Raw genomic sequence first — 27,770 nt, 5'->3', positions numbered from 1 at the left:
CAGTAAAGGAATCAGAAAAATAGAAGTAAAAGCTACAAACCTCATCAACCACACACGTTAGAGCTGCATCAATAATTGTTTGACCGCTCTTCAAGGCTTTCACGCGATGGTATGAACCATTCAGGGATGATTCCAGAACATCAAAGTATTCTTTAGGTATCTTCGCTTCAATACGTATATTCTGAAATTAATAAAAAATAAGCAAAAATAACCATTGTGTAGTCATTTAAATACCAGCTATTTGTAGACACTTGTTCACTTGGCAAACATTTTTAATGCATCTTAGATAATAATAATTATTTTTTTTTTAAATCTAGGTTTTCCACAGTAACAGACTACAAACAAACCCAATGTGGTCAGATCCTGTGGCCATAGTAAGGATAGGTTCACATGTGCAAAATAATGCCGCCTTTTTACTAGAATCTGCAACGAAGGCTCCTAAAGGAACTGCCACCAAAGGTGTGAACCTAGCTCTATTCCATTTGTCCCCCACAGCTTGCTGACATCCACTACTCCACATTTAATTTTATAGTGGCACAATATGATCCAATCATACCATTTAAAAAAGGCAACAACATTTTTTTTGGAGAATGAATGACCTGTTTCAATCAATAAAGCAAATTTCCATTGGTCAAAAAACAATGGTTTTTAATACAACGGACAAAGTTATCATCAACGCTGATAAAATTGGCCATATTGGTTATCCATGGACAGTAACTTACTTTTTGTAAGACCCCAACTGATTGCAAAAACACACGGGCAGTAGTGCTGGGCCCCTTCACTGCTGTTAGGCCTCAAGTGCCTTAGGGGCTCACAGAAAGTACATACACCTCTCGCTTGGCTCACTGAGGAGAGCCGTTCAGCTGAGCGCTCTTGCCCCTTCATTTTAGAGATCGTTGGGGGTCCGAGCACTATTCCATGTCAAAATATTTTTCAAAAATTTCAGTGTTAAGTAAAGTGGCCTTGACAGTGCATATAAATAAAATGATGAAGATGCTTACATCTGATAAGTAGACCTTATTACTAGACTTGTCATACACATCAATGGTTATTTCGTAATATCGTCCAGTTTCAAGAACCCACCTATCACCAGGGTGGACAGTAAAACCTGTAAATAACAAGAAATCCAAAAGATAAAGTTCCTTTCATTTTTGTTTTTACATAAATTGCAAATGGAATCAAATCAGCAGCACAGTGGTCGGCACTATGGTCCTGGGCAAGAATTCAACCAAGCAGCTGCATGGAGTTTATAGGTTCTGCCCATGTCTGTGTGGGTCATCTGCCAGTATTCTGGTTTCCATCCACACAAGAGGTACTTCTACACAGATTTCTGCCAGATAACTTTTCTAATTCTAGCAATGTCATTGTGCCCGTCTTTAACATATCATTTAGAGGACCCAAACTATGACATCCCTATAATAACCATCTGTGCTTTCAAATATATATCAACCCAGAAGAGACTTAATTAAAATTATAGAAAATATGACACAAAAGAGATATATAGTTACCTAAATATCCAGGCTCAACCACGATGATTGTACCATTCGGCAGCCTTGAGGCACCTTGCATACGAATATGTACAGGATCATTAAGAAAAAACTAGATCACAAGGGAGAAACATAATAGGAGGATAGGTGCGGTATTTACAAAGGGTTGTCCCACTATAACGGCTGGGGCTACATGGCAACTTTGGTAGCAACCCGATAGCTGCAAGAAATCCAACTGGTTTGGATTTTTCTTCTGATGGCTGAAAACCCATTCACTTTTACCATTTGCGTTGCAGGCCGAATTACACGGTGAACTTTGGCACCAAGTTGTGTGTTGCGGCCAAAGTCGCCCTATAGGCCAAGCATTACCGCGGTTGTTCACATTCTAGATATTTATGACCTGTGCTTGGGTATAGTTCATCAATATCAGATCAGTGGGGGGTCCGACACCCAGCACCCTCACTGATCACCCGCTACCGCCGGTGAATGGGAGTTGCAGTAACCCCACACAGTGTAAAGAGCTGGCTTCTGGCTCAGACATCTGACTTTATTTCCCGCATCGGAGGCTGCTGAGAACATCTGATCAGTTGCGCCGATGGGCGTTGGATCCCCCACTAATTTATCCTACAGATAAGTCATCAATATCTAGAATCCGGACAAGCACTTTAATATTACATGTCTTAGTGCTGGTAAGAAGAAGATAGAAGATGGTCCTGTTGCAGTGAAGTTTATAGGTTGGTGGGCACAATAGTAGGAATCACTCCATGCCCGTTTACAAGAGGATCTGGGCATGTGTGTGAACTGCCACTGGAAACACTACATGGACTTTGAGAGGAAGTAAAAAGAAATCCAAGAGGCACCATGACATGTATGCAGCAGCAATAAGTAGACAGAGCAGCATGATTTAAACTTTAAAGGAACCTAAACTATGTAAAAAGAATTTCTAATAAAGTGCATGCTATTTGTAAATTACCGTAGAAGGCTTCAGCGGCATCTGGGGCATGCTAAGTGAATAAAGGTGTACAGGACTTGGCTTCACCTCACTACTGCACGTTGGATGATGCTAGAGTTTTACTCAGTTATTTGCATATAGCACACGTTGTATTGTAAATTCTTTTTATACCTAACGCTACAACAGAAACGATATATTTAAGCTGTAAGAAGAAAAACACGGCAGATTTTAAACACAATTTGTACCACCTTGTCCATGGGTTATTTCTGGTATCGCAGCTCTGCCCTATTCACTTGACTGTCGTCAAGCTACAATAAGTAGTGGTGTGGTTTCTGGAAGCTTCCATGTGTTGCTCATCTCATACAACCTCTTTAAAAGAGGTTGGCCACATTTTCGAAAATATTAAGAAATGGATAGGTAACATGAAATTCAGAGACTTTGTAATGTCTATATTTATACACCCCTCTATCCTGCATCCAGGAAACTTGCGCTGTCGCAGTGCCTTGCAGTGGTGGATTTAGAGTGACGTGTCTGGTCTCATACTCCATGTGTGACCATAGTATGGACAGGAACACCATGAGGCTGGAAAATAGGACAAGGAGGCATGGCTTCTCAAAGGGAGGGGGGGGGGGGGGGGTAACGACACAGAACTTCTGTTAAAAACGTTTGTTAAAATCTTCTTTCCAATGAATTTCTTAAGATTTTCCTAAAGTGGCCAACCCCAACCGGGCAATATAGTAAACAGAGTGGGGTTTCTGTTTGGCAAGATAACCTGAATGTTAACATAATAACAAAGAAGTACATGGAAGGAAGGTACTCAATGCTTAAAGGGGTTATCCAATTCCAAAAATGCTCCTCCTATAGATCACACTTAACCTGCCCACCGGCGACGGGGTGCAGCCACTAGCAGGCTGCGATGGGGACCAGCCTCCCTAGCATCGCGGCCTGCTATTTGCTGCTCCCCTCGTAGCCAGCCGTGCGGTGATCAGCAGCAATGCAGCCGCCGGGGAGCAGGGTAAGTATAACCTATATGAGGGTCATATCTAAGACTTTGGATAACCCCTTTAAGGTTTACTTTCATGCCCTCTAATTTTCAGCACAAATTATTTCTTTTGTAGACAGCTGACAGGATAGTTCTGTCAAGCTGGTTTCTGCAGTTGGTGGACTCCCGCCATGACAATTATCCACTCTTACAGACACTTAGATGATTTTCACACAGCTGGTCGGGACACACTCACACAGAGCTGTTTGTTTAGGATCTGGATTGCACGCTCCCACTCCTGGACAGACAAAGTGACACAGTTCACAGGCCATTTGTACTTCACTACAGTACAATACTGCTGTGTTACTGCACCCATGAGACGTCCTGTTCCAGCCAGCGTCAGGGACACACAGGGCTTATACAGAATAAGCTAAGAACACATCAAATGTGCAAACCAAAAGACAACCATCGCACAAGGATATTTTTATGAAGCAGCACAATGCTGGTTTGACCCTTCTGTAATGCAGTGACCGTGGAGGTTCTCTGGTCCAGCTTAGCTACCGGTGCATCCTTGTTCTCCACATGGGTAGGAATATGGTTTTGAAGCTGTAAATGGTATTGATCAGATGGCATGGCTAAATCTGGAGATAAAAACAAACAATTAAAAAACAAACAGTCAACCACACAATATACATCTCTGGTTTAAAAACAAAAGAAAGCAAGGAGCGAGTCGGAGGATAATCCAATCTCTCATTCTTAAAGGGGTATTCCAGTTACATTATTCCCTTATCCACAGGAAAGTTGATAACTATTAGGTGAGATTCCTACCGCTGGTGCCCCCACCGATCACAAAAATGGAGGCCCCGTATTCCCTGCAGCCCGCTGAAATTAATGGAGCAGGCAGTTGGGCATGTGCGTGGCCGCTCCATTCATTTCTACAGGACTTCCGGAGTTAGCGGAATACAGCGCTCAGCCATCCCGGAATTCCGATAAAAATTAAAGGTGCAGCTGCACACAAATCGACCAGTCGCTTCGTTCATTTCAGGGGGTTGCAAGGGGTACAGAGCCCTCGTTCGTGTGATCGGTAGGAGTCCCTGCGGTAGGAATCTCACCGATTCTAATAGTTATCAGGATAGGGGATAACTGAATGTAACCGGAATACCCCTTTAAGATGCTAATGGAACATCCTCTGTGTTTCATCATACTGGTCAAATTACTATGTTGGTTTCCATTAAAAATACTGTATCATCCAAAACACACTGATCCTACTGTGTCTGAGACAAGGAATAGATTGTGACCTTTACTTACATGAGGATGCCCTGGAAGTAGCTAGCATAATGGGCTGTTGGAATTTCATGCCATGTGGATTTTACCTACCGTATTTTTTTTTACTTTAAGATGACTTTTTTATTTTTTTGTAGCAAGAGTCTAGAGTGTGTCTTAGAGTCCAGCAGTGCCAGACTTCCCCGATTGTATCCTTAATGATCGGGCAGAGTGCTCATACAATGAGTGATGTGCATCTGCATAATTCTCTCCCTGCTCTACACCAATCTGTGTGATCAGTACAGGCCGGAGAGGAGGGTGACCGATCTGGGAGAGGACTGTGAGAAATACAGCTCTCTCCATCCTGGAGGTCCTCAAGCTGCAGAGAAGGAGATGAAAGGTCTGACTAACTGCAGCTTGAGGACGTCACAAGTGGGAGGAGCCAGACCCAGAAAAGCGTACCGTGGGTGTCAGTGTACAGAAATGCGAGCTGGGTGTGTGGGTGTCAGCCGTGCATGTATAATGTTTGTGCTGCAGAGCTGTGTGCAGAGGTCGCACTACGTTTTTTCCAAAAGAGTAAAAATACTCCTTTGACCATTTTTAGGAGTATTTTGACCCGAGGAGGAGTACGAAAGGTGCAGTAATACAAATACATAATACGTAGGCCTACGCTTGTTCACAGTAAATATGAAATAAAGTCCAGCTCACTCAATCAGCCTGGATCGCCCATGTGCACGGAACAGGCAGGTGAGCCTCGTAGCACAATTCAATAAGAAAAAGTTCCAGCACTCACGTTTTCTTTGGTAGCTAAAATCCTCGTATTTATTCAGGCAGTAGAAGCAATATACTAGACATGCACCCACTAGTATAGCAACATTGTCGCGTTTCGAACAAAGTAAGAACTTTGTTCGAAACGCGTCAATGTTGCTACACTAGTGGGTGCATGTCCTGTATATTGCTTCTACTGCCTGAATAAGGGTCCATTCACACATCCGTGTGTGTTTTGCGGATCCACGAATATGCCTATTCTTGTCCGCTACCTGGTAGCGCGGGTCCGCAATTCCGGATCGGGGCCGCACATCCTGTGGCCCCATAGAAATGGATGGGTCCGCAATTCCGGATCGGGGCCGCACATCCTGTGGCCCCATAGAAATGGATGGGTCCGCAATTCCGTTCCGCAAAATGCGGAGCGGAATGGAATTGCGGATGTGTGAATGGAGCCTAAAGACGAGGATTTTAGCTACCAAAGAAAACGTGAGTGCTGGAACTTTTTCTTAATGAATTGTGCTACGCTTGTTCACATCTGCGTTGGAGGCTGCGTTTGGAGCCTCTGTTGCAGATTCTGTCAAAAGACCAGACAAAAAAGCCTTGTACGCAGCACTTTTTTGGTCTGGTAAGAAGACAGGCTCGGGAATGGAAACTGAACGGACTCCTTCGTAGTCGGCAGAGTCTGTTCAGCTTCTTCCCTGTCAGTTTGGCCGGGCCCACATCACATTTTTGTCATACATTTAATGTACACAAAAAACATATATATGTTATCAGAAGCCTCAGACAGATGCCTTAATGTTGCATCCATCATCACAAAGTTCTATTGTAAAAAGAAATAAATAAAGTATACATTAGCCTTCATGTTTCTTTGCTGAACCTTGCAGGATGGAAAAACAGGGTACACTACACTTTCACATCCTGCAGAGTTCTGCAAAACTTGTTTTTTAAACAATGGAACTCCATGGTGACGGATGCCACAGTATGGCATCTGTCTGAGGCGTCCGTTAATGTATACGAATTCTGTGTATGTTGAAAGGATGACAAAAACCCACCCTTACGTGCCCGATCCAGAACTTCTGTTATTTTTGTTGCTCTGCTCATCTAACGGAGCAGAACAACAGAAATAAATAGCGGTAGTGTGAACGTGGCCTAAGAGGTGGGTATTAATGCAGGGGACCATTACTAAATACCATCATAGAAATATAGAATGTGTCGGCAGATAAGAACCATTTGGCCCATCAAGTCTGCCCAATATATCTGAATACTATGGATAGCCCCCGGCCCTATCTTATTTGAAGGATGGCCTTATGCCTATCCCATGCATGCTTAAACCCCTTCACTGTATTTGCAGCTACCACTTCTGCAGGAAGGCTATTCCATGCATCCACTACTCTCTCAGTAAAGTAATACTTCCTTATATTACTTTTAAACCTTTGCCCCTCTAATTTAAAACTGTGTCCTCTTGTGGTAGTTTTTCTTCTTTTAAATATGCTCTCTTCCTTTACCGAGTTGATTCCCTTTATGTATTTAAAAGTTTCTATCATATCCCCTCTGTCTCTTCTTTCTTCCAAGCTATACATATTAAGGTCCTTTAACCTTTCCTGGTAAGTTTTATCCTGCAATCCATGTACTAGTTTAGTAGCTCTTCTCTGAACTCTCTCTAGAGTATCTATATCCTTCTGGAGATATGGCCTCCAGTACTGCGCACAATACTCCAAGTGAGGTCTCACCAGTGTTCTGTACAGCGGCATAAGCACTTCACTCTTTCTACTGCTTATACCTCTCCCTATACATCCAAGCATTCTGCTGGCATTTCGTGCTGCTCTATTACATTGTCTTCCCACCTTTAAGTCAGGCAATTATAGCCAAGTGATAAAGTGTAGTCCAATATAGCGGAATTAACCCTGTCCTTTAGCAGTTGGCTATAATAGCCTGCCTGCATTCACTACACGCATCAGTGTGTGATGTATACGTGTGTGTGATGATCACACACTGCACTACACACTGCTGTCACCTTGATGTCCGGGACAGCGTTCACGTCCTTATTTCCTGAGGCCTTGAAACTGATGGCTCATCCTTAGTTTGGGTCACCAATATCAAATTGGTGGTGCTTCAACTCCCGACACACACACTAATGACCTGGCTGAAGTGCCACATCCACTTCATTGTTTACCAGACACATCACCATAAATTTTATAGCGGCGGTGGCAGGTACGTCAGCTCTGTGCCACTGAATCAGACTGAGGCTACGTCCACAAATAAGCTCCAATTCCAGTATTCTCTTCCAGCAAAGGAACAGAATCCCAGAACTGCCTGATCTGGCATATGCTGTACAATGCAGGTGCACAACAGATCCCATTCACTATAATGGGGCCTGCCGGGTGTCCACCATGAATACAGGCATTTTAACAGACAAAATACTGCTGCTGTTAACTTGAAACTGCAGTGGAGGCTCCTGCCAGAGATTCTGGTGCAGATGTGAACCTAGCCTAAGCTGCAACACCTGGCACTGTCACCATCAAACAGACCAGCCATGTCTAGCACACAATGAAGAGGACATAGTTGTTTCCAGAACGTCATGGCCCCTTTATCCAGCTGATCAGTAGGGGTGCAATGAGTCAGAGCCCCCACCGATCAGATATAGATGGTGTATCCATTGCTGCATTCTTCCTATCTCTTCTATCATTCTCCAGTCAGCCTACAGGCCAAAAACTCCACAGGTACGTTACGTTTCACCGATGACACTAATACAATTGCATCCGATCCTTGGTGAGCCAAAGGAACCAGCAGTGGACATCTCTGTCTTGATAATCTGCTACAGTGTATCAGTGCAGATAAAATGCTTTGGCTAAGAGATGTATCTAGGCTGGCAATTAAGTTTGCAAATGTTTGGAATGAAAAAATCCTTACCAGTGATCTTCCCCTGCTTGACCTTCTGCACTTTGTATCGTATAGAGGATCCAACAAGTAGATAAATATCAGAAGCCGGATACAGGAGAATGTTTTCTAGAATAAGGAGTCTGACCTCCGCGGGTTTCACATTCTGCGGCAAAACAAATGACGTTTTTATGAATCACATGCCTGCATGTTAAATCAAATTTATGTATCTAGCAACGATCGTACCATTTGATTTCTGCAGTGCTGAGCACAGCTGTAGTAAACTCAAATTCATAGTCACATACAAATTCCCCCATCATTATACCCCACGATTGGCCTGTTCACTTACCTCATAGACTGATTCCAACATTCTTGCTCGGAGTTTAGAGCTTCCAGTCTTCATTCCAGACACCAAAATTGTGTCACCCTGTTTTGCTACTTTTTCCATCTCATATATATAGGCTGGCGGCACATAGGTAGACTCCAAGAACTTCAGGATTCTACAAGCGAGAAAATATTTAGAGAGCAGAACAGAGTTTCACATGCATCACCAAATGTCAGCTTAGTAAAAGGGATCAGTGAAACAAACCCAAATATATACCAATCTAGTTATATTTATCAGATCTGTTACACAGAACCCCATAAAAATGTCTGTGCTTAAAGAAGACCCGTTACCACTCCTGACATGCCGGTTTTAATAGTTACTTGCATTCCTCGTGTAATAACAATTCTCAAGCATCTTTTCTCATGACTATGTCATCCAATCTTCTCTTATTCCTGCTAGAAGTTTATAGATAAAGGTACTGATGGGTGCTACCAGTTGGGTGTGTGTCCCTGTACAGTCTGACGCTGGTAGCACTGATTGGACAAGGTAAGACTGTGCAGGGACACATTCCCAACTAGTAACTCCCCTCTGTACCTTTATCCATAAACTTCTAGCAAGAATAAGAAGAACAGAAGAATAGCACTACATAGAGTCATAAGAAAAGATGATCCAACATTTTCATTTTGTGTGGAATATAATTATTTACTAAAAGAAGCATGTCAGTAGAGGTGACAGGTCCTCTTTAAACACTATGGACACCTTTGGGGCAACTTTTTTATGCTTGCATTTTACTGATTTTAGGCTAAAAACTTTTTTTTTTTTATTGGTCTTCATTAAAAATTTTCTCCAGTTTTTTGTGATACATTGGGGTAAAAATCAGTCTATTTGCAGACTGTCACTCCTGAGTTCCGTCAGCTGACATTTCATTTGAACCGTTATCTCTTATCTCCTGACCTCATAAACACTCATTATAGCTAAACTCTTAAAATATGACTTAAAGGGGTTCTGCAGTTTGTTTAAACTGATGATCTATCCTCTTGATAGATCATCAGCATCTAACTGGCGGGGGTCCGACACCTGGGACCCCCGCCGATCAGCTGTTTGAGAAGGCAGCAGCACCGCGGCCTTCTCACTGTTTACCGCTGGCCCAGTGACGTCACGACTAGTATCACTGGCCTGGGCGGGGCTAAGCTCCGTTCACTTGAATGGAGCTTAGCCCCACCCAGGCCAGTTGATACTAGTTGTGACGTCTCTGGGCCAGCGGTAAACAGTGAGAAAGCCGCGGTGCTGCTGCCTTCTCAAACAGCTGATCGGCGGGGGTCCCAGGTGTCGGACTCCCGCCGGTTAGATGCTGATGATCCATCCAGAGGCTAGATCATCAGTTTAAACAAACTGAAGAACCCCTTTAAATGAGTGTTTTATGAGGTCAGGAGATCAGAGCTACACATGAGCTGCCAGGTGATGGAACTCAGGGGTGACAGTCTGCAAATAAACAGATTTTTAAATGCCATGTATCACAAAAACTGCTAAAAGTGTTAATGAAGACCAATTAAAAATATATATTTTTAGGCCAAAATGAGTCAAATTCAGTAATAAAATATTGAATCTGACAATTCACTGCTATCAGGCACAAGAACTAAGGCTTATTGCACACGACAGTATATTTTCACGGTCCGCAAAACGGGGTCCCGTTTTTCCGTGATCCGTGACCGTTTTTTTTGTCCGTGGGTCTTCCTTGATTTTTGGAGGATCCTCGGACATGAAAAAAAAGTCGTTTTGGTGTCCGCCTGGCCGTGCGGAGCCAAACGGATCCGTCCTGAATTACAATGCAAGTCAATGGGGACGGATCCGTTTGACGTTGACACAATATGGTGCCATTTCAAACGGATCCGTCCCCATTGACTTTCAATGTAAAGTCTGGAGTCCCTTTTATACCATGGGATCTGAGTTTTCTCCAATCCGATGGTATATTTTAACTTGAAGCGTCCCCATCACCATGGGAACGCCTCTATGTTAGAATATACTGTCGGATATGAGTTAGATCGTGAAACCTTATTTCCGACAGTATATTCTAACACAGAGGCGTTCCCATGGTGATGGGGACGCTTCTAGTTAGAATATACTACAAACTGTGTACATGACTTCCCCCTGCTGCCTAGCAGCATCCGATCTCTTACAGGGGGCCGTGATCAGCACAATTAACCCCTCAGGTGCCGCACCTGAAGGGGTTAATTGTACTATCATATCCCCCTGTAGGAGATCAGGGCTGCCAGGCAGCAGGGGGCAGACCCCCCCCCCCCCTCCCCAGTTTGAATATCATTGGTGGCCAGTGCGGCCCCCCCCCTTCCTCCCTCTATTGTAATAATTCGTTGGTGGCACAGTGTGCGCCCCCCCCCCCCCCCTTCCTCCCTCTATTGTAATAAATCGTTGGTGGCACAGTGTGCGCCCCCCCCCCCCTTCCTCCCTCTATTGTAATAAATCGTTGGTGGCACAGTGTGCGCCCCCCCCCCCCCCTTCCTCCCTCTATTGTAATAAATCGTTGGTGGCACAGTGTGCGCCCCCCATCGGCCCCCCCTCCCTCTATAGCATTAACAACATTGGTGGCCAGTGTGCGGCCTCCCATCTAACCCCCCCCGATCATTGGTGGCAGCGGGTTACTAGCAATAGTACAATAGTAAAAGATTCATACTTACCTGGGAGCTGCGATGTTCGTGTCCGGCCGGGAGCTCCTCCTACTGGTAAGTGACAGTTCATTTAGCAATGCGCCGCACAGACCCTGTCACTTACCAGTAGGTGGAGCTCCCGGCCGGACACGAACATCGCAGCAGCAGCCAGCAGCAGGTAAGTATGAATCTTCTACTATTGTACTATTGCTAAGTAACCATGGCAACAAGGACAGTAGTAGCGTCCTGGTTGCCATGGTTACCGATCGGAGCCCCAGCGATTAAACTGGGACTCCGATCGGTACTCCGCTGCCACCAATGATAGGGGGGAGATGGGAGGCCGCACACTGGCCACCAATGTTGTTAATACTATAGAGGGAGGGGGGGCCGATGGGGGGCGCACACTGTGCCACCAACAAATTATTACAATAGAGGGAGGGAGGGGGCGCACACTGTGCCACCAACGAATAATTACAATAGAGGGAGGGAGGGGGGGGGGGGTGCACTGGCCACCAACCTATTATTACAATAGAGGGGGGGGGGGGGGGCCGCACTGGCCACCAATGATATTCAAACTGGGGAGGGGGGGAGGGTCTGCCCGGCAGCCCTGATCTCTTACAGGGGGATATGATAGTACAATTAACCCATTCAGGTGCCGCACCTGAAGGGGTTAATTGTGCTGATCACGGCCCCCTGTAAGAGATCGGGTGCTGCCAGGCAGCAGGGGGCAGTCTTGTACACAGTTTGTAGTGTATTCTAACTAGAAGCGTCCCCATCACCATGGGAACGCTTCTGTGTTAGAATATACTGTCGGTTCTGAGTTTTCACGAAGTGAAAACTCAGCTATGAAAAAGCTTTTATGCAGACGGATCTTCGGATCCGTCTGTATAAAAAGTAACCTACGGCCACGGATCACGGATGCAATCTTGTGTGCATCCGTGTTCTTTCACGGACCCATTGACTTGAATGGGTCCGTGAACCGTTGGCCGTGAAAAAAATAGGACAGGTCATATTTTTTTCACGGCCAGGGAACACGGATCTCGGATGCGGCTGCAAAACTGTGCATTTTCCGTTTTTTCCACGGACCCATTGAAAGTCATGGGGTCCGCGAAAAAAAACGGAAAACGGCACAACGGCCACGGGTGCACACAACGGTCGTGTGAAAGAGGCCTAACTCTGACTGTGGGGGAAGGGGAGAATCTAGAAGTTGATTATGATTTAGCTGCAAAAGTATGCAGCCCGTTGGCCTTCTGTGAGGACATGATACGTAGGTCATCAATATCCGATTGGTCCTACACCCCCACTGTTCACCCGTTCCCTGCAGTCTCCGGCAACAGAGCTATCAAGTTGAACGGAGCCTGAAGAACAGCTCTTTTCAAGCTGTAGTGGCCATAGCTGGTTACAAATAGTAGACCAGTGTGGCACACTGGGTGATGAAGCGTGGAGTCGGGATCCCACCCCGTGTATATGATAAAATAAACTGCAGCGAGATTTGCTTGGGTGTTGTTGGTGTTTATTGTATTGCGGCAAAGAAACACTTTGTGTGACGTTTCGGCACAAATGCCTTTTTCAAACACATGCCGCTCTGGAGGAAGGAGCCAGATGATGCTGCGCTTATACCAATTGCATGCAGTGGCATGCTATACCCCCTCTCAGCGCAGCATCATCTGGCTCCTTCCTCCAGAGCGGCATGTGTTTGAAAAAGGCATTTGTGCCGAAACGTCACACAAAGTGTTTCTTTGCCGCAATACAATAAACACCAACAACACCCAAGCAAATCTCGCTGCAGTTTATTTTATCATAGCTGGTTACAGTGATGTGAAAGCAAGTGGAGCTGCAGTAAACCTGCACAACACTACACTGTGGCGTACGCCTTGACATACACTCACCTAAAGAATTATTAGGAACACCATACTAATACGGTGTTGGACCCCCTTTTGCCTTCAGAACTGCCTTAATTCTACGTGGCATTGATTCAACAAGGTGCTGATAGCATTCTTTAGAAATGTTGGCCCATATTGATAGGATAGTATCTTGCAGTTGATGGAGATTTGAGGGATGCACATCCAGGGCACGAAGCTCCCGTTCCACCACATCCCAAAGATGCTCTATTGGGTTGAGATCTGGTGACTGTGGGGGCCATTTTAGTACAGTGAAATCATTGTCATGTTCAAGAAACCAATTTGAAATGATTCGAGCTTTGTGACATGGTGCATTATCCTGCTGGAAGTAGCCATCAGAGGATGGATACATGTTCTCATTCTGTTTACGCCAAATTTGGACTCTACCATTTGAATGTCTCAACAGAAATCGAGACTCATCAGACCAGGGAACATTTTTCCAGTCTTCAACAATCCAATTTTGGTGAGCTCGTGCAAATTGTAGCCTCTTTTTCCTATTTGTAGTGGAGATGAGTGGTACCCGGTGGGGTCTTCTGCTGTTGTAGCCCATCCGCCTCAAGGTTGTGCGTGTTGTGGCTTCACAAATGCTTTGCTGCATACCTCGGTTGTAACGAGTGGTTATTTCAGTCAACGTTGCTCTTCTATCAGCTTGAATCAGTCGGCCCATTCTCCTCTGACCTCTAGCATCCACAAGGCATTTTTGCCCACAGGACTGCCGCATACTGGATGTTTTTCCCTTTTCACACCATTCTTTGTAAACCCTAGAAATGGTTGTGCGTGAAAATCCCAGTAACTGAGCAGATTGTGAAATACTCAGACCGGCCCGTCTGGCACCAACAACCATGCCACGCTCAAAATTGCTTAAATCACCTTTCTTTCCCATTCTGACATTCAGTTTGGAGTTCAGGAGATTGTCTTGACCAGGACCACCCCCCTAAATGCATTGAAGCAACTGCCATGTGATTGGTTGACTAGATAATTGCATTAATGAGAAATAGAACAGGTGTTCCTAATAATTCTTTAGGTGAGTATATATTGGTCTATAATAAATCAGGGCCTATATGTCCAAATTACACTTATTTTGTGACTTAGGGGGGAATTTATAGTTTTATGCCAGTCTATGGTATCCCCGTGCACTGCAGGAGGCTGCATGTAATTTATGACGAGGCTCACGCATTGTCATAAATCAGGTGCAGCCTCGGAAGTCCGTGCGCGTAAGCCGAAAGCTATGACGGTCCCTAGCGAATGTAGATTTAAGTCTTATTCTACACTAGAAAACTGGCATAAAAGAAGATAAATATGACCAAGCTGCTGGTCCTGCAATACCCTTTTTTGGCAAGGGTGGTGGAGCAATAACATATGAGCAAGCAGCAAAAGGTTTGCAACTTTTTAACACCGGAAAATTGGCGCGGGAAGGGGGGGGAAGAAGGGGAGATGGGAAATGATGAATTCCTCCCTTAGATTTTTTCCTTATGAAATATCAAATATTTCCTTCCTCACTGTAGGAACGTTTGCTTAGTATAAACACTAAAGGGGTCATTTATTAAGCTGAAATACACCTATATTAGGCATATTTCAGGCGCAGATTGCGGCACAACATCTAGGATGCACCACAATCTGTGACTTCTCCCCCCTCACACCAGGACTAATAAAGTTGGCGGGGACAGGCCTGCAGGCCCGTCTGATTTATCATTTTCTACGCCTGAAACAGGTCTAAATGTAAGACAGCTAGGAAGCTGTCTTACATTTAGAACTGGCGGAGGATCCGTCGAAGTTATGTAGAAGCCGCCGCCTCTTCATAACTTTGGCGGAACCACCGCCAGCTTAGGGGTTTATTAAGACTGGCGTCTAAAATGTGCCCCTAAGAATATTAAACTGTACTCCCCATAACAGCAGCATGCAATATTCCTGCTATGTTGCCATCTTGTTTTTGACGTATTGCTCCATGCGAACCTAATGCAGACACTAATTCAGTACTCTTTATAAGAATGAGCTGGAAAACCAGACAAACGCACAGTGCTCCATATGCGGTACATCAGGTCTTGCTAGCATTTTTGCCTCCATTACTTTTTAACCCTTCTCTTTCCATTGTCACTGGTTTTCACTGTAGAGTAAAATCCCTAACAGGTGACAAATGGGAGAATGGGACTACAAATGGCTGCGCCCTTCTCGAAGTAAATTACGGATGATGGACTTTCTGTTGCGGCTCTATCTAGTAAATGACATGCCTGACAGGAATTTCTCTTACCGTAATGTATTATGGGAATCAGAGTAGCCGTCCACATCGGCATCCTTCACCACTGTCCATTCAAAGCCCATGCCAGCTAACGTACTGAACGTATTACCTGCAAAATACCAAAGCGTGACATACACATTGATGTGATGCAAAAACACTTTTAACAAAAAAACAGGGACACAAAGGAGCGCAATCTTTTACCTTCAGAGTCTAAAGCTTGTATTTTAAGCTTCAGCGGCGAATCCTCCAGGTAAAGTTCTCTTGTGGTTGAGATAATCTGAATGTCATGAACTATGTCCACAATTGCATCACATCGAAGGACCTGTCCAGTGTCTTATTAATGAAAACATATTTTTTTTTTAAATCAAATAGTTTTTATTAAACAATAAATACATAATAAAACATAATACAGTACGTTGCATTTTCTTTCCTTTACATTATACACCATGTAAATTCAGTGAACAACAATACTCATAAGTATATCGCCACTCAGTTTATCATGAATCCGTACAGTACGTGAGCACTTGCTAAAACAAATATTTTGGACATAAAATTACCAAGAACTTAACCATCCCCACCTCCCTCCCCCCCTTACCCAACCCTAACCCCCCAACCCTAACATCTGGTCTTGACCGTCACAAGCCTATATAACCACATGGGTATGAGATAACCATTCACTCCACAATTTATCGAACTTCTGAGGACACCCTCTCTTCACATACACCCCTTTTTCGAGTATCAGCATGTCATGCACCTTCCGTTCAAACTCACTAATGAAAACATAATTAACACAGAACAGGTTAAATAAACATATTCACTTGCAATCTCAGAAGTAAAATTCTGTACTTTTATGTGAGGCTGAATTCACAATGCATTTGCAGTGTCTGATTGCCATATCCATAGGAACGCCACGAGTGTCAGTATGCTCTTTTTCAGCCGTATGAAGAAGCACAGCATGCTGCACTTTTCCATAAAGGGGCATGTTGCAAATAAAGAACAGGTAAGTTTTTACCTTACAGGACCCACGTCGCCACTCACTGGCCTCAGCAGTGAACTCGACAAGGCCAGGGATTGGCTGGAACAGGGTAAATAGATCCCAGCAGGCAGAACCGAAGCGAGATCTGTGTGGTAAGTACCTGCTGAGTCTTTATTTGGGGAGGATACTGGGGGTTGTCTGGTTTCCTCCTGAAACCGGAAAACCCCTTTAAAAATAAATAAATAAATAATGATGATGTTCTACTTACCTCTTTCTCTGGCACCGTTGTCTGAGATGCCAGTCTGGTACCCCTGCCTGTTTAAAGACTCCAGCGGTCATGTGCAGGTACTATAAAAGGTATGTGACTGCTGTAGCCACCATACTGGTGAGGACAGTGATTGGCTGCAGCAGTCATGCTGTATACTTGCGAGTCACCGCTGCAGTCTATAAATAGGCAGGGACTGGCAGTACACAAAACAGCACTGGAAAAAGAAGCGAGTACACCATTGCTTTTTTGTTTTACAGCATTTTGGGACATGTGGGAACCCCTTTAATAGCTTTTTCGTTTAAAAACCATGCCAATAAATGTAAAAAGTTTTATTCACATTTCTGGTTTTGATATGCCCTTTTTTATTTATCCGCATGCCCTTTTGATTTGTAGGGGTACCAGTTTTACCCCATTCTGTATCTGCACATTTCACATTTGTATGTATTCAGTTTTTTTCCATCTATATTACAGAAACATAGCTAATCCTTCAACAAAAAAACGGTACAAATATGGATGAGAAACACAATACGGAATAAACTGATATAGTGCGGAAAAATAAATGGAACAAGATCTGTATTGCCTCTCTATTTGATCTGGATTTTCATACACAAATGTGAATGAGGCCTTGGTGCAGTTTTAGCCCAGGTTATTTCAGGAGTCCTGACTTCAGCAACTGTATTCTGCAACAATGTGCTCCGTAGGATAGGCCTGGACTGCAGGCACCTAATGGGCTGCCGAAAATAGCAGCCAGTGTCAGCACCCGCTATACCAACAATACTATGAATCTGCTAAACAGGACTGAACCCAAAAATAATAAAGCCAGACGGAACCCATGTAGTGTCCACTGTCAATGAATTGGGGGCAGTCATTAGTGAGAGCAATTCGCATCACTGGTCAGTGCTACAGAGTATAAGCAATATGAAATACACTTACATATGTCTTCTGCAAAAATGATACTGGTTAGCCGTGTGGGGTGGGTTGCACGAGCTTGCACCATGGCCCGCTGTGAACACTGACCGTCGTCGATGTTTACATGTTCAATACTGGCAACTTCGGGTCTGGTTGATGACCTGAAATAAGAACATTATGGAGATAAGAATATTAGATTTCAAATGAAAATAATAGTGTGTAATATATATATATATATATATATATATATATATATATATATATATATATATATATATATATATATATAAAAAGAAAAAAAGGGGATGGCAGCACCGTCACAATGAAATATAGAAAAAAGGGTGCACAGGCCCAATATGGATAAAAGCCAATCCAACGAATTGTATAAGATGAAAAAGGGCAGCACTCCACTGGATAAAAATAAAACAAACTTTATTTACCCATAAGGCTGTAGCGACGTTTCGGCTCTTACACAGGAGCCTTCCTCAAGCAGCTTGAGGAAGGCTCCTGTGTAAGAGCCGAAACGTCGCTACAGCCTTATGGGTAAATAAAGTTTGTTTTATTTTTATCCAGTGGAGTGCTGCCCTTTTTCATCTTTTATATATATATATATATATATATATATATACACACACACATACACACAGGTATATATTATATTAGACTTTGAAAGAAGGTTAAACACAGATAAATGCAAAAAAAACTAAAAAATCTCTGGACCCTGTTCTTCAACAGGACAGAAAAGAGGAGCCTGCATCAGTTTTGTGTCCCTCTGCATCCTGTTATAAAGGTAAATTTTCTCCCCAAAATCCCCCCCTCCAAAAAAAAAAAAAAAAAAAAAAAATGGAACGGCAGGGTCACATAACACAAGGGTCTCATGACCGCCTCCATGTTTAGTCTTATTGAGTTAACCCACGGATGCACTGAAAGACTCATGCATGGGTTATACCGCTGCATAGTTCCCTATTTAATTAAATCATTTGTTAAAGTGGGTTAGCAGCCACTTTGTAAAACTGACGTCCTATCCTTAAATCAAGAAAGGGGGTGAGGGGGGGGTCTCTTTGCGCCAAAGCTGACCATCTGAATGTGATGCACTGCTCAAGAAAAGTACAATGATGAACAGGATAATACAATTATGACATTCTGAGTACAAACCAGCCAGCATCAAAAAGAGAACACTAAAGAGGGGCTGCAGCGCTTGCCTGAGCAACGCAGTCCCTTCTAACAGCTGATTGGTGGAGGTGCCAAGAGACTGACCTTCACCAATCCTAGCCGCTCATGCAAACAAACATGTGATGGCTGGGCCCGCAAACAGCGGGTCTGCAATATACGCGTCCTGGCCATGTGCACACCGCATCACGGATGCAGAGCCATTCACTTGAATGGTTCGCAATCTAGAAGGTGTGGAACGGAGGCATAGAACCCCACAGAAGCACTACAGAGTGCTTCCGTGGAGTTTTTCTCCGTGCCTCCGCACTGCAAAAAAAAATAGAACTTGTTCAACTTTTTTGCGGAGTGGACGGATCACGGACGCATTCAAGTTGAATGGGTCTGGATCCGTCTGCGACCGCCGCATGGATAGTGCCCATGCATTGGGTACCACAAATTGCGGTCCTAATGCACGGAATGGCCGAACGGTCATGTGCATGAGCCCTTATACTGATGGTCTATCCAGAGGAGAGGCCATTAATCTTACAAAGCTGCATAACTCCTTTAAGTAAGGCTACTTTCACACTGGCGTTTTGGCTTTCCGTTGGTGAGATCCATTCAGGGCTCTCACAAGCGGTCCGAAACGGATCAGTTTTGCCCTAATGCATTCTGAATGGAAAAGGATCCGCTCAGAATGCATCAGTTTGCCTCCGTTCCGTTTCCATTCCGCTTTGGAGGCGGACACCAAAACACTGCTTGCAAAACTGAGCCAAACGGATCCGTTCTGACACACAATGTAAGTCAATGGGGACGGGTCCGTTTTCTCTGACACAATAGAAAATGGATCCGTCCCCTATTGACTTTCAATGGTGTTCAAGACTGATCCGTTTTGGCTATGTTACAGATAATACAAACGGATCCATTCTGAACGGATGCATGCGGTTGTATTCTCTGTGCAGAACCGTCCATGACGGATCCGCACAAAACGCGAGTGTGAAAGTAGCCTAACTGGACTATGTTAAAGAACACCTGTAAGCGGACATGATACTCTGAAGACAACATTTTACAGAGCAGTAGGAGCCAGAAAATATTTTGTGGGAAAAGACTTAGTATAACTGCTAATTATAATAAAAGCAATATTCACCTAACAGATCACGGGCATTGCCATACCTATTGACGCTTCCTGATCCTGTGACTAGGTGGTAAATGTTCATTGTAGAAAGAAATCCTTTGCCAATTTACCATTCTAACTAGGGATGAGCGAACTTGTGTTTCAGGTTCGGCATACAAGGTTCGGGTTATCAAAAAATTCCGTTATGGATTCCGCTACCACGAACCATAACTTATGGTCCATGGTAGCGGAATCCATAATGATATTCTTAGATAACCTGAACTTTGTACGCTGAACTTGAAAACTAAAGTTCGCTAAACACTAATTCAAACCTTAAAGAGGATGTCTAACGTCAGCACATGGCACTTATCATGTATACACAGTTAGGCTCCATTCACACGTCCACAATTTCGCTTTGCATTTTGCGGAAGGGAATTGCGGACCCATTCATTTCTATAGGGCAGCACGATGTGCTGCCCGGACACGGAATTGCGGACCCGCACTTCCGGATCCGCAATTCCGTTCCCGGAAAAAATAGGACATGTCCTATTCTTGTCCGCAATTGCGGACAAGAACAGGCATATTCTATTAGTGTCGGCAATATGCGGTCCGCAAAATGCGGATCGCACATTGCCGCTGTCCGTGTTTTGCGGATTCGCAAAACACGTTGCGGACGTGTGAATGGAGCTTTAATACAAGGCACTTACAGCACTTACTAATGTATTGCGATTGTCCGAGTGCCTTGTACTAACTTTCTCTTCATGATAAATGTCATATGCTGAAGTGACACAACCCCTTTAACTGCGGAGTAAATTATTTCAGGTTGGTTTTGCTCCATCACTAGGAAAGTGAAATATGTGACCAATGATGGCAAGTCTGCAAAATATTATACATTATTCTTATGTGATGTGACGTTTCCTTATTCACGGAAATTAGACCACAGGTGAATCAAAATTCGGATGCTCCCCGGAAGAGGTGAACCTGAGAAATGTTTTTTTTTTTTTTAATGATTAACAGCTGCATAAAGAAGCGACAGAAGGAAATCGGAGCTCCCCGTCAGGCCCTCCTACTTCCTCTTAAACCAGAATTTAGCAGTAAACTTCCCGCCAGTAACCCTGACAATGATTCATTTTCCTCCACAGTACGGCCATACAGTCCACCAGTCAGACAGTGGAGGCAGGCAGGACACTGGAGCTGTGCGAATACCAGAGCTACCACCAAGGCCTCTTGCACACGAACGTTGTGCATCCGTTCCGTGCATTGGGGACCGCAATTCACGGTCCCCAATGCACGGGCAAATTCTGTGCGGCGGCCGGGACGGATCGAGACCCATTCAACTTGAATGGGTCCGTGATCCGTCCGCACCGCTAAAAAAATAGAACAAGTTCTAATTTTTGCAGTGCGGAGGCACGGACGGAAACATCACGGAAGCACTCCGTAGTGGGGTTCCGATCCGTGATTCCGTTCCACATCTCCGTGATTGCGGACCCATTCATTATCAATGGGGACAAAACGTAACTTTACAGAACGGAACGCTCCAAAATGCATTCCATTCCGTTCTTCTACCGGAGAGCAAACCGCAGCGCTTTCCGTCCTGGGATGCGGAGCAAGACAGATCCGGCATGACCCCCAATGCAAGTCAATGGGGACGGATCCGTTTTCTCAGACACAAAATAAAACGGATCCATCCCCCATTGACTTTCAATGGAGTTCATGACAGATCCGTCTTGGCTATGTTAAAGAGGACCATTCACCACTGCCGACATGCCTATTAGTTTCATGCATTCTCCATGTAATACCAATTCTAGAGCCTCTATTCTTATGGCTCTATGTTGCGCCATTCCTTTATTATTTCTACTAGAAGTTATGAATGAATTGCTATTAGCCTTCAGTCAGGGTACAGAGGGGAAGTAACCAGTTGGGGGGGGGGGGGGGTACAGTAGCGATGTGGCCTTCAACCTGCTCACCAGGCACAGCGCCGTACATTGTATAGTGCCTGTGTAGGGCTGCCATAAACGATTATTTTAGTAATCGAGTATTCTACTGATTATTTTTAAGACTAGCCGAGTACTCGAATAAGAAAAAATGAATTAATAGACAGTTTTCCTTTATAAAAACTCATCAGTCCCCAACACCCTTAGTTTCCCCCTGTGCAATCAGCCCAAGTACATCAGTTCCCCCCAGTGCCTTCAGCTCTCCCCCCACCCCAGTGCCATCAGATCTACTCCCCCGCCCCAGTGCCATCTGCTCCCCCCACTGCCTTCAGTTCCCCCTCCTAGCCATCAGTGCCCAGCCGCAGCACCAGTGAACTAAAATGTCCTGACGAGGGGTGTACGTCAGAATCCAAAGCAGCGTTGTGCGAGCAGGCAGGTGACCGCGGAGCGTGAGTAATAGCAAGCTCTTCACTCACACTCTGTGGTCACAGATTCAATTCGATCGATTTGAGGATTTTTTTGTGTAGAGTTAATCGATTAATTAGAGTAATCGTTTCAGCCCTTATGCCTGTGCTTGGTATCGCGCTCAGCCACATACACTTCTATGGGGCTGAGCTGCCCCTAGGCCACGTGAACGATGAACATGACATCACATGGCCTAGGAAAAGCCGAGAGAAGGCCAAGGACCTACTGCGAGCTCCAGTACCTTCTCAAACAGCTGATCGCGAGGTCCCTGGTGTCGGACCCTCACCAATCACATCCTGATGACCTATCTTGAGGATAGGTCATCAGTATTTATGTTTCAGGAGATCCCTTTAAACGGAGAACACAGCTAGCTAGTATGAAAGAAGCCTTAGATTACTATTTCATCATCAAAAGGAGGTTATAATCCTGCTTTGAAGAGGTTCTGTAGGCTTAAATGCTGGCAAAATAAGGTTCTCTTCACATCTGCATGGTGACTGATGGACCTTATTGACCACTGGCGTCATGCACGTGACTCTATGTTCGGTCCGCATCCAATCTGCATTTTTCGCAGATCAGATGCAGACCCATTCATTTCAATCGGACCGTAAAAGATGGGGACAGCGCACCGTGTGCTGTCCACATCTGTATGTCCGTTCTCCGGCCCGGCAAAAAGATAGAATAAGTCCTATTGTTGTCCAATTTGCGGACAAAGATAGGACATTTCTACAGGAGTTAAATAAAAGAAATGGCGGCATACACGAGGCCTGATGGAATCAGTCAGCTTCTGTATGGACAGGACATATAGCACAGTGTGCAGCACTATGTTCCCTGCAAAAACTTGGGGTGAAGAATTTGCCGACCATACATGAGCTTTTGGTCTATAGGACCCACATGGTGAGTAGCAGATTGTCCCACAGATTGGATATCAGTTGATCCAAGGCTATTGCCTTGTAGAGATAAGCGGTTCCACTGGTGCCTGGAACCGCTTATCCCCACTTTAACCACACAACATGAACTGATTGAGGTTAAGTGGCAGTCAGTCAGCAGTAATGTCTACAGCCAGGAACAGCCTACAGCAGGGCATGGTGGGAGTTGTAGTTTTACAACAGCTGGAGGGCCGCAGGTTGAGCATGCCTGCCTTACGGTATCTGCAAAATCTGGGACACGGAAGACCCAATGCACCGTTCTGCAACCTCTGAGAGTTGCAGGTGACTTTTCTCCAATGCGGGCCACGCGCACCTTCCTGGAATCAATTGGAATGCGGCACAACTTCTGGGGGACAGCGTGACTATCTGCTAAAGGGGTATTCTAGTTGTTAGGAGGATAACTATTACATCGGTGGGGGTCCCAACGCTTGGGCCCCCACTGATCATGAGAATGGGGGCCCCGTCTCCCCTGCAGCCCCCTGAAATTAGCGGAGGCTCGGCCACTCCATTCCTTACTATGAGTTCCACAGATCAATTAATGGAACGCCACACGCAAGCCAGACCAGCCACTCTGTTCATTTCAGGGGTCTGCAGGGGGTACAGCGGCCCCGTTCTCATTAACGGTGGGAGTCCCAGTGGTAGGACCCCCACAATCTAGTTATTCCCTATCCTGTGGCCATGATCTAACGTGAGCAGGGATTGCTGTGTAGCAGTGCAGTCACAGAAGTAAATAGGGTCGGTTGGTGTGACTGCGAACCCAGAAAAGCTTAAAGGGTTTCTGTCACCCCATTAAACCGTTTTTTTTTTTTTCTTTAATAATAATCCCTATAGTGCGATCTCATGATACATAATCAAATTAATAATTTTGGTTCAGTAAATTTTGCTAAAAAACGATTTTTAAAATATGCTAATTACCTTGCTACCAGCAAGTAGGGCGGCTACTTGCTGGTAGCAGCCGCATCCTCCGATGGTAATGACGCCCCCTCGGCATGCTGATTGACAGGGCCAGGGAAGGTAATCCTTCTCTGCTGGCGCTGTTAGAATTTGAAATCTCGCGCCTGCGCCGTACCTGGCTTTAATCGGCGCAGGCGCACTGAGAGGCGGCCGCTCTGCTCGACCGCTCCATCCTCAATGCGCCTGCGTCGATGACGTCATCGCATACACCCGGAAGAGAAGACGCCTGCGCCGTACCTGGCTTTAATCGGCGCAGGCGCACTGAGAGGCGGCCGCTCTGCTCGACCGCTCTATCCTCAATGCGCCTGCGTCGATGACGTCATCGCATACACCCGGAAGAGAAGACGCCGGCGTCTTCTCTTCCGGGTGTATGCGATGACGTCATCGACGCAGGCGCATTGAGGATGGAGCGGTCGAGCAGAGCGGCCGCCTCTCAGTGCGCCTGCGCCGATTAAAGCCAGGTACGGCGCAGGCGCGAGATTTCAAATTCTAACAGCGCCAGCAGAGAAGGATTACCTTCCCTGGCCCTGTCAATCAGCATGCCGAGGGGGCGTCATTACCATCGGAGGATGCGGCTGTCCCATCTTGGACATTGGGGTGAAATCGCTAGGATATGCCCCCCCAATGTCAGATAGGTGCGGGTCCTACCTCTGAAACCTGCACCTATCCTTAGAACAGAGCCGGCAAAGTGCAGGAAGTCACATCGTGCAAGCACGGCCGCCCTCCATTCATTCCTATGAGAGAACCGAAAATGGCCGAGCGGAGCACTTGGCCATTTCCATCAGCCTCACAGAAGTAAATGGAGCAGTGGCCGCGCTTGCCATTCATTTCAGCGGGACTGCCAAAAATAGCCGAGCATGCCATTCGTCTATTTTCGGCAGTCCCATAGAAGTGAATGGAGGACGGCTGTGCATGTGCCCTCCTGTACATTGCAGGCTCCGTTCTAAGGATAGGTGTGGGTTCCAGAGGTGTGACCCGCACCTATCAGGCATTGGGGGCATATCCTAGACCTGTGATGGCTAACCTCCACACTCCAGCTGTGGTAAAACTACGACTCCCAAGAGGCACACTTGCTTGGCTGTTCCCAGAGCATGCTGGGAGTCATAGTTTCACCACAGCTGGAGTGCCGGAGGTTAGCCATCACTGTGACCTAGAGATATGCCCCCAACTTCCAAGATGGGACAACCCCTTTAAGAAAATAAATAAATAAATATCGAACCAGGATTGGAGATTTTTGCGTGACTCTGGTATCACGGTCGCGGCAGCTTGCGCATCACGCTGTCAACCCATTCATTTCTAAAGATGCACTGCCACACCGCGATTCTTGATCACACGATGGGTATCGGGGCTAAGACCACCTACGCGGTGACATTGGATCTAATGACTGTCAGTGGTGTCACAGCAGAACATGCGACAGTCGCAAAAAAATCCAGACCCGATACAGTTTGTGTCGCAGGCTGCATGTGACTAACGCAAGTCGTAGGCGAATCGCCAGATTTTCCGCGACTCAGCTGCGTTTTTACAACCAAATCACAGGTCTATGGACACATCTACATTGCTATTTTGGCCGCGACAGCTGTCACGCAACCAAATATCGCAGTGTAGGTATGAAAAAGGTCAGAGTGTGACCGCAATAGGCTAACGAAAAAAAGAAACTTGTTGGAGTCGCACGTCATGGTTGCGGAAAACGTGTGAGCCATGCTGCGACCCCCTAGTCGTTCCTAGGGCAGCCAAAATCGCCATGTAGACATACCCTAAAATATTCACGACAGCGCGTTGCACCCCCTTTCTGTGACACATGTCACCTGGCCTTACAGTCTGCAAATTCTACAATGATTTGCATGTCTATCGCTGGAACGACTAGCGAAACTTTGGCGTGAAACGCACGTTACAGTATTTGCACAATTCCACGTGGATTTTTTTTTTTGCCCTTTCAGCCACAATGCAAGTGAATGGCGACATACTGGCAGTCATTGTCACCTGAAATGTCACTGGCACAGTAATCACTGTGCAAATACGGTCAAAAGTCGCCTATAGATCACTGCCCTATAGTGCACCCCCAGTGAGGCACTTACCACTTGTAGCAGCCCTCAGTCACCTCCAGGGTGAAGTTTATCCTGGTCCCTCGGGTGAAGGGCAGCAGCACTTTGGGGATATTCAGTTTAGACGATATAGAAACATGCAGGAAAGTCAGGACAACAACTCCCATCAGCCAGCAGCCCCTCTGCCCCATGCTGCCTCTGTGCAGTGCACCGCGCGCAGGACTCCTCTGTGCTTCCTCTGACCGCCGAGAACAGAAGACAGCGCCCTCCGCAGGTCACCACGTCCGAGACTAGGGTTTACAGCTGCCGGTGTGTGCGGGAGGCCGGCGGGTTATCTGCTCCCGCCATGTGTTTCTTCATCACCTCCTCCTCCTGCCCGCACCGCTATCTGGAAGAAAGAGCCGTAAAGAGAGGGAGGGCGGTGTGCTGTACACAGCAGGTCACCTCCACAGGGCGGCCATGTGCACGGCGCTGCAGGGGACGCTGGGTGGGGGGTAATAGGCGGATGTGCCGAGTATACCCGTGTATAGGACCTGGGGCTCATGTATTCTGAAAGCTATTATACAGGGAGTAAGTTCTCGGCTTTCTAAAGTGCAACCCTTCTTTGGGGGATGTTTACACGTGGTGAAATCTGCGTCCTATGCAGATGAATGGGGGATCTGCAGCCTCCCTCACATGCATTGGAGATGTGCCGCTGTCGGACAGACATGCGCTGCTGTGGTCCTTGACGGGAACCCAGCACGACGACATGTGTCGCGATGCGACAAGACAGTCGCAGAAAAATCCATCTCAAATGGATTTTTTGCCACAGTCGCAGCATGTTGCAGTGTGACCGCATAGACTATCAGGCTTGGTCTACACGACGACACATCGGGCACAACTACACTGCAACACGTGTCGCGCAACAATTTTTATAATGATAGTCTATAGTGTCACACTGCGACATGCGACAGTCGTAGAAAAATGTCGCGCAGACCTAGCCTAAGGCTACTTGACGATATGTGTCACACAACATATTTTGTAATACTAGTCCAGGGACGGCCAACCTGCGGCCCTCCAGCTGTTGCAAAACTACAACTCCCGGCATGCCCAGACTGCCTACAGGTATCAGTCTACAGCAGGGCATGGTGGGACTTGTAGTGTTACAACAGCTGGAGAGCCTCAGGTTGGTCATGCCTGTACTAGTCTATGATGTTGGAAAAAATCCTTTCAAGATGGTGTCGCAGTACGTCACAGTGCGGCACTGTAGACTAGCATTACAAAATATGTCGCGTGGCATGAATGTCGCAGTGTGGTTGTGCCCTATATGTCGCGGTGTAGCCCTAGCCTTAAAGTCGGTGGGTCTGCGTAAACCGCTGACAGACCATGGATGAGGTCTGTGTTATGTACAGTAAGTGGTGTTCATTGATGGTTGGTAGAAGATGGTCTGGAAAACCGCTTTTCAGACGCCTAGCAGTTCACGTGGAATATGGGTGACACACGGAGCGCAAAGCATGGACCAAACATGGAACCTTCATGGAGGAAACCCTGACCGTCTCGTCTCAGACAAGTGAATGAAGCCTAAGTGACGTCCCTTAATTCA

General features: G+C 45.8%; 1 protein-coding gene across 1 annotated transcript in view; it reads right to left on the bottom strand.

Annotated features, from left to right (window-relative positions):
• NUP210 (nucleoporin 210) overlaps positions 1 to 26,819 on the bottom strand; it is a 111,533-nt gene extending 84,714 nt beyond the window's left edge. The window contains exons 1-10 of the mRNA XM_040406850.1: positions 26,222 to 26,819; positions 17,632 to 17,768; positions 15,656 to 15,787; positions 15,467 to 15,563; positions 8,679 to 8,829; positions 8,363 to 8,495; positions 3,904 to 4,062; positions 1,509 to 1,577; positions 1,002 to 1,108; positions 41 to 181 (exon numbers count right to left, since the gene is read on the bottom strand). Of these exons, the coding sequence (XP_040262784.1) occupies positions 41 to 181; positions 1,002 to 1,108; positions 1,509 to 1,577; positions 3,904 to 4,062; positions 8,363 to 8,495; positions 8,679 to 8,829; positions 15,467 to 15,563; positions 15,656 to 15,787; positions 17,632 to 17,768; positions 26,222 to 26,379 (1,284 nt within the window). The 5' untranslated portion in view covers positions 26,380 to 26,819. The remainder of the gene's footprint in view (positions 1 to 40; positions 182 to 1,001; positions 1,109 to 1,508; positions 1,578 to 3,903; positions 4,063 to 8,362; positions 8,496 to 8,678; positions 8,830 to 15,466; positions 15,564 to 15,655; positions 15,788 to 17,631; positions 17,769 to 26,221) is intronic.
• Between the last annotated feature and the right edge of the window lie 951 nt (positions 26,820 to 27,770).

The sequence above is a fragment of the Bufo bufo genome, chromosome 9, assembly GCF_905171765.1.
Source record: "Bufo bufo chromosome 9, aBufBuf1.1, whole genome shotgun sequence".
Lineage (NCBI taxonomy): Eukaryota > Metazoa > Chordata > Amphibia > Anura > Bufonidae > Bufo > Bufo bufo.
The sequence above is the reverse complement of the archived record's forward strand: the minus strand, read 5'-3'. Positions and strand labels throughout refer to the sequence as shown.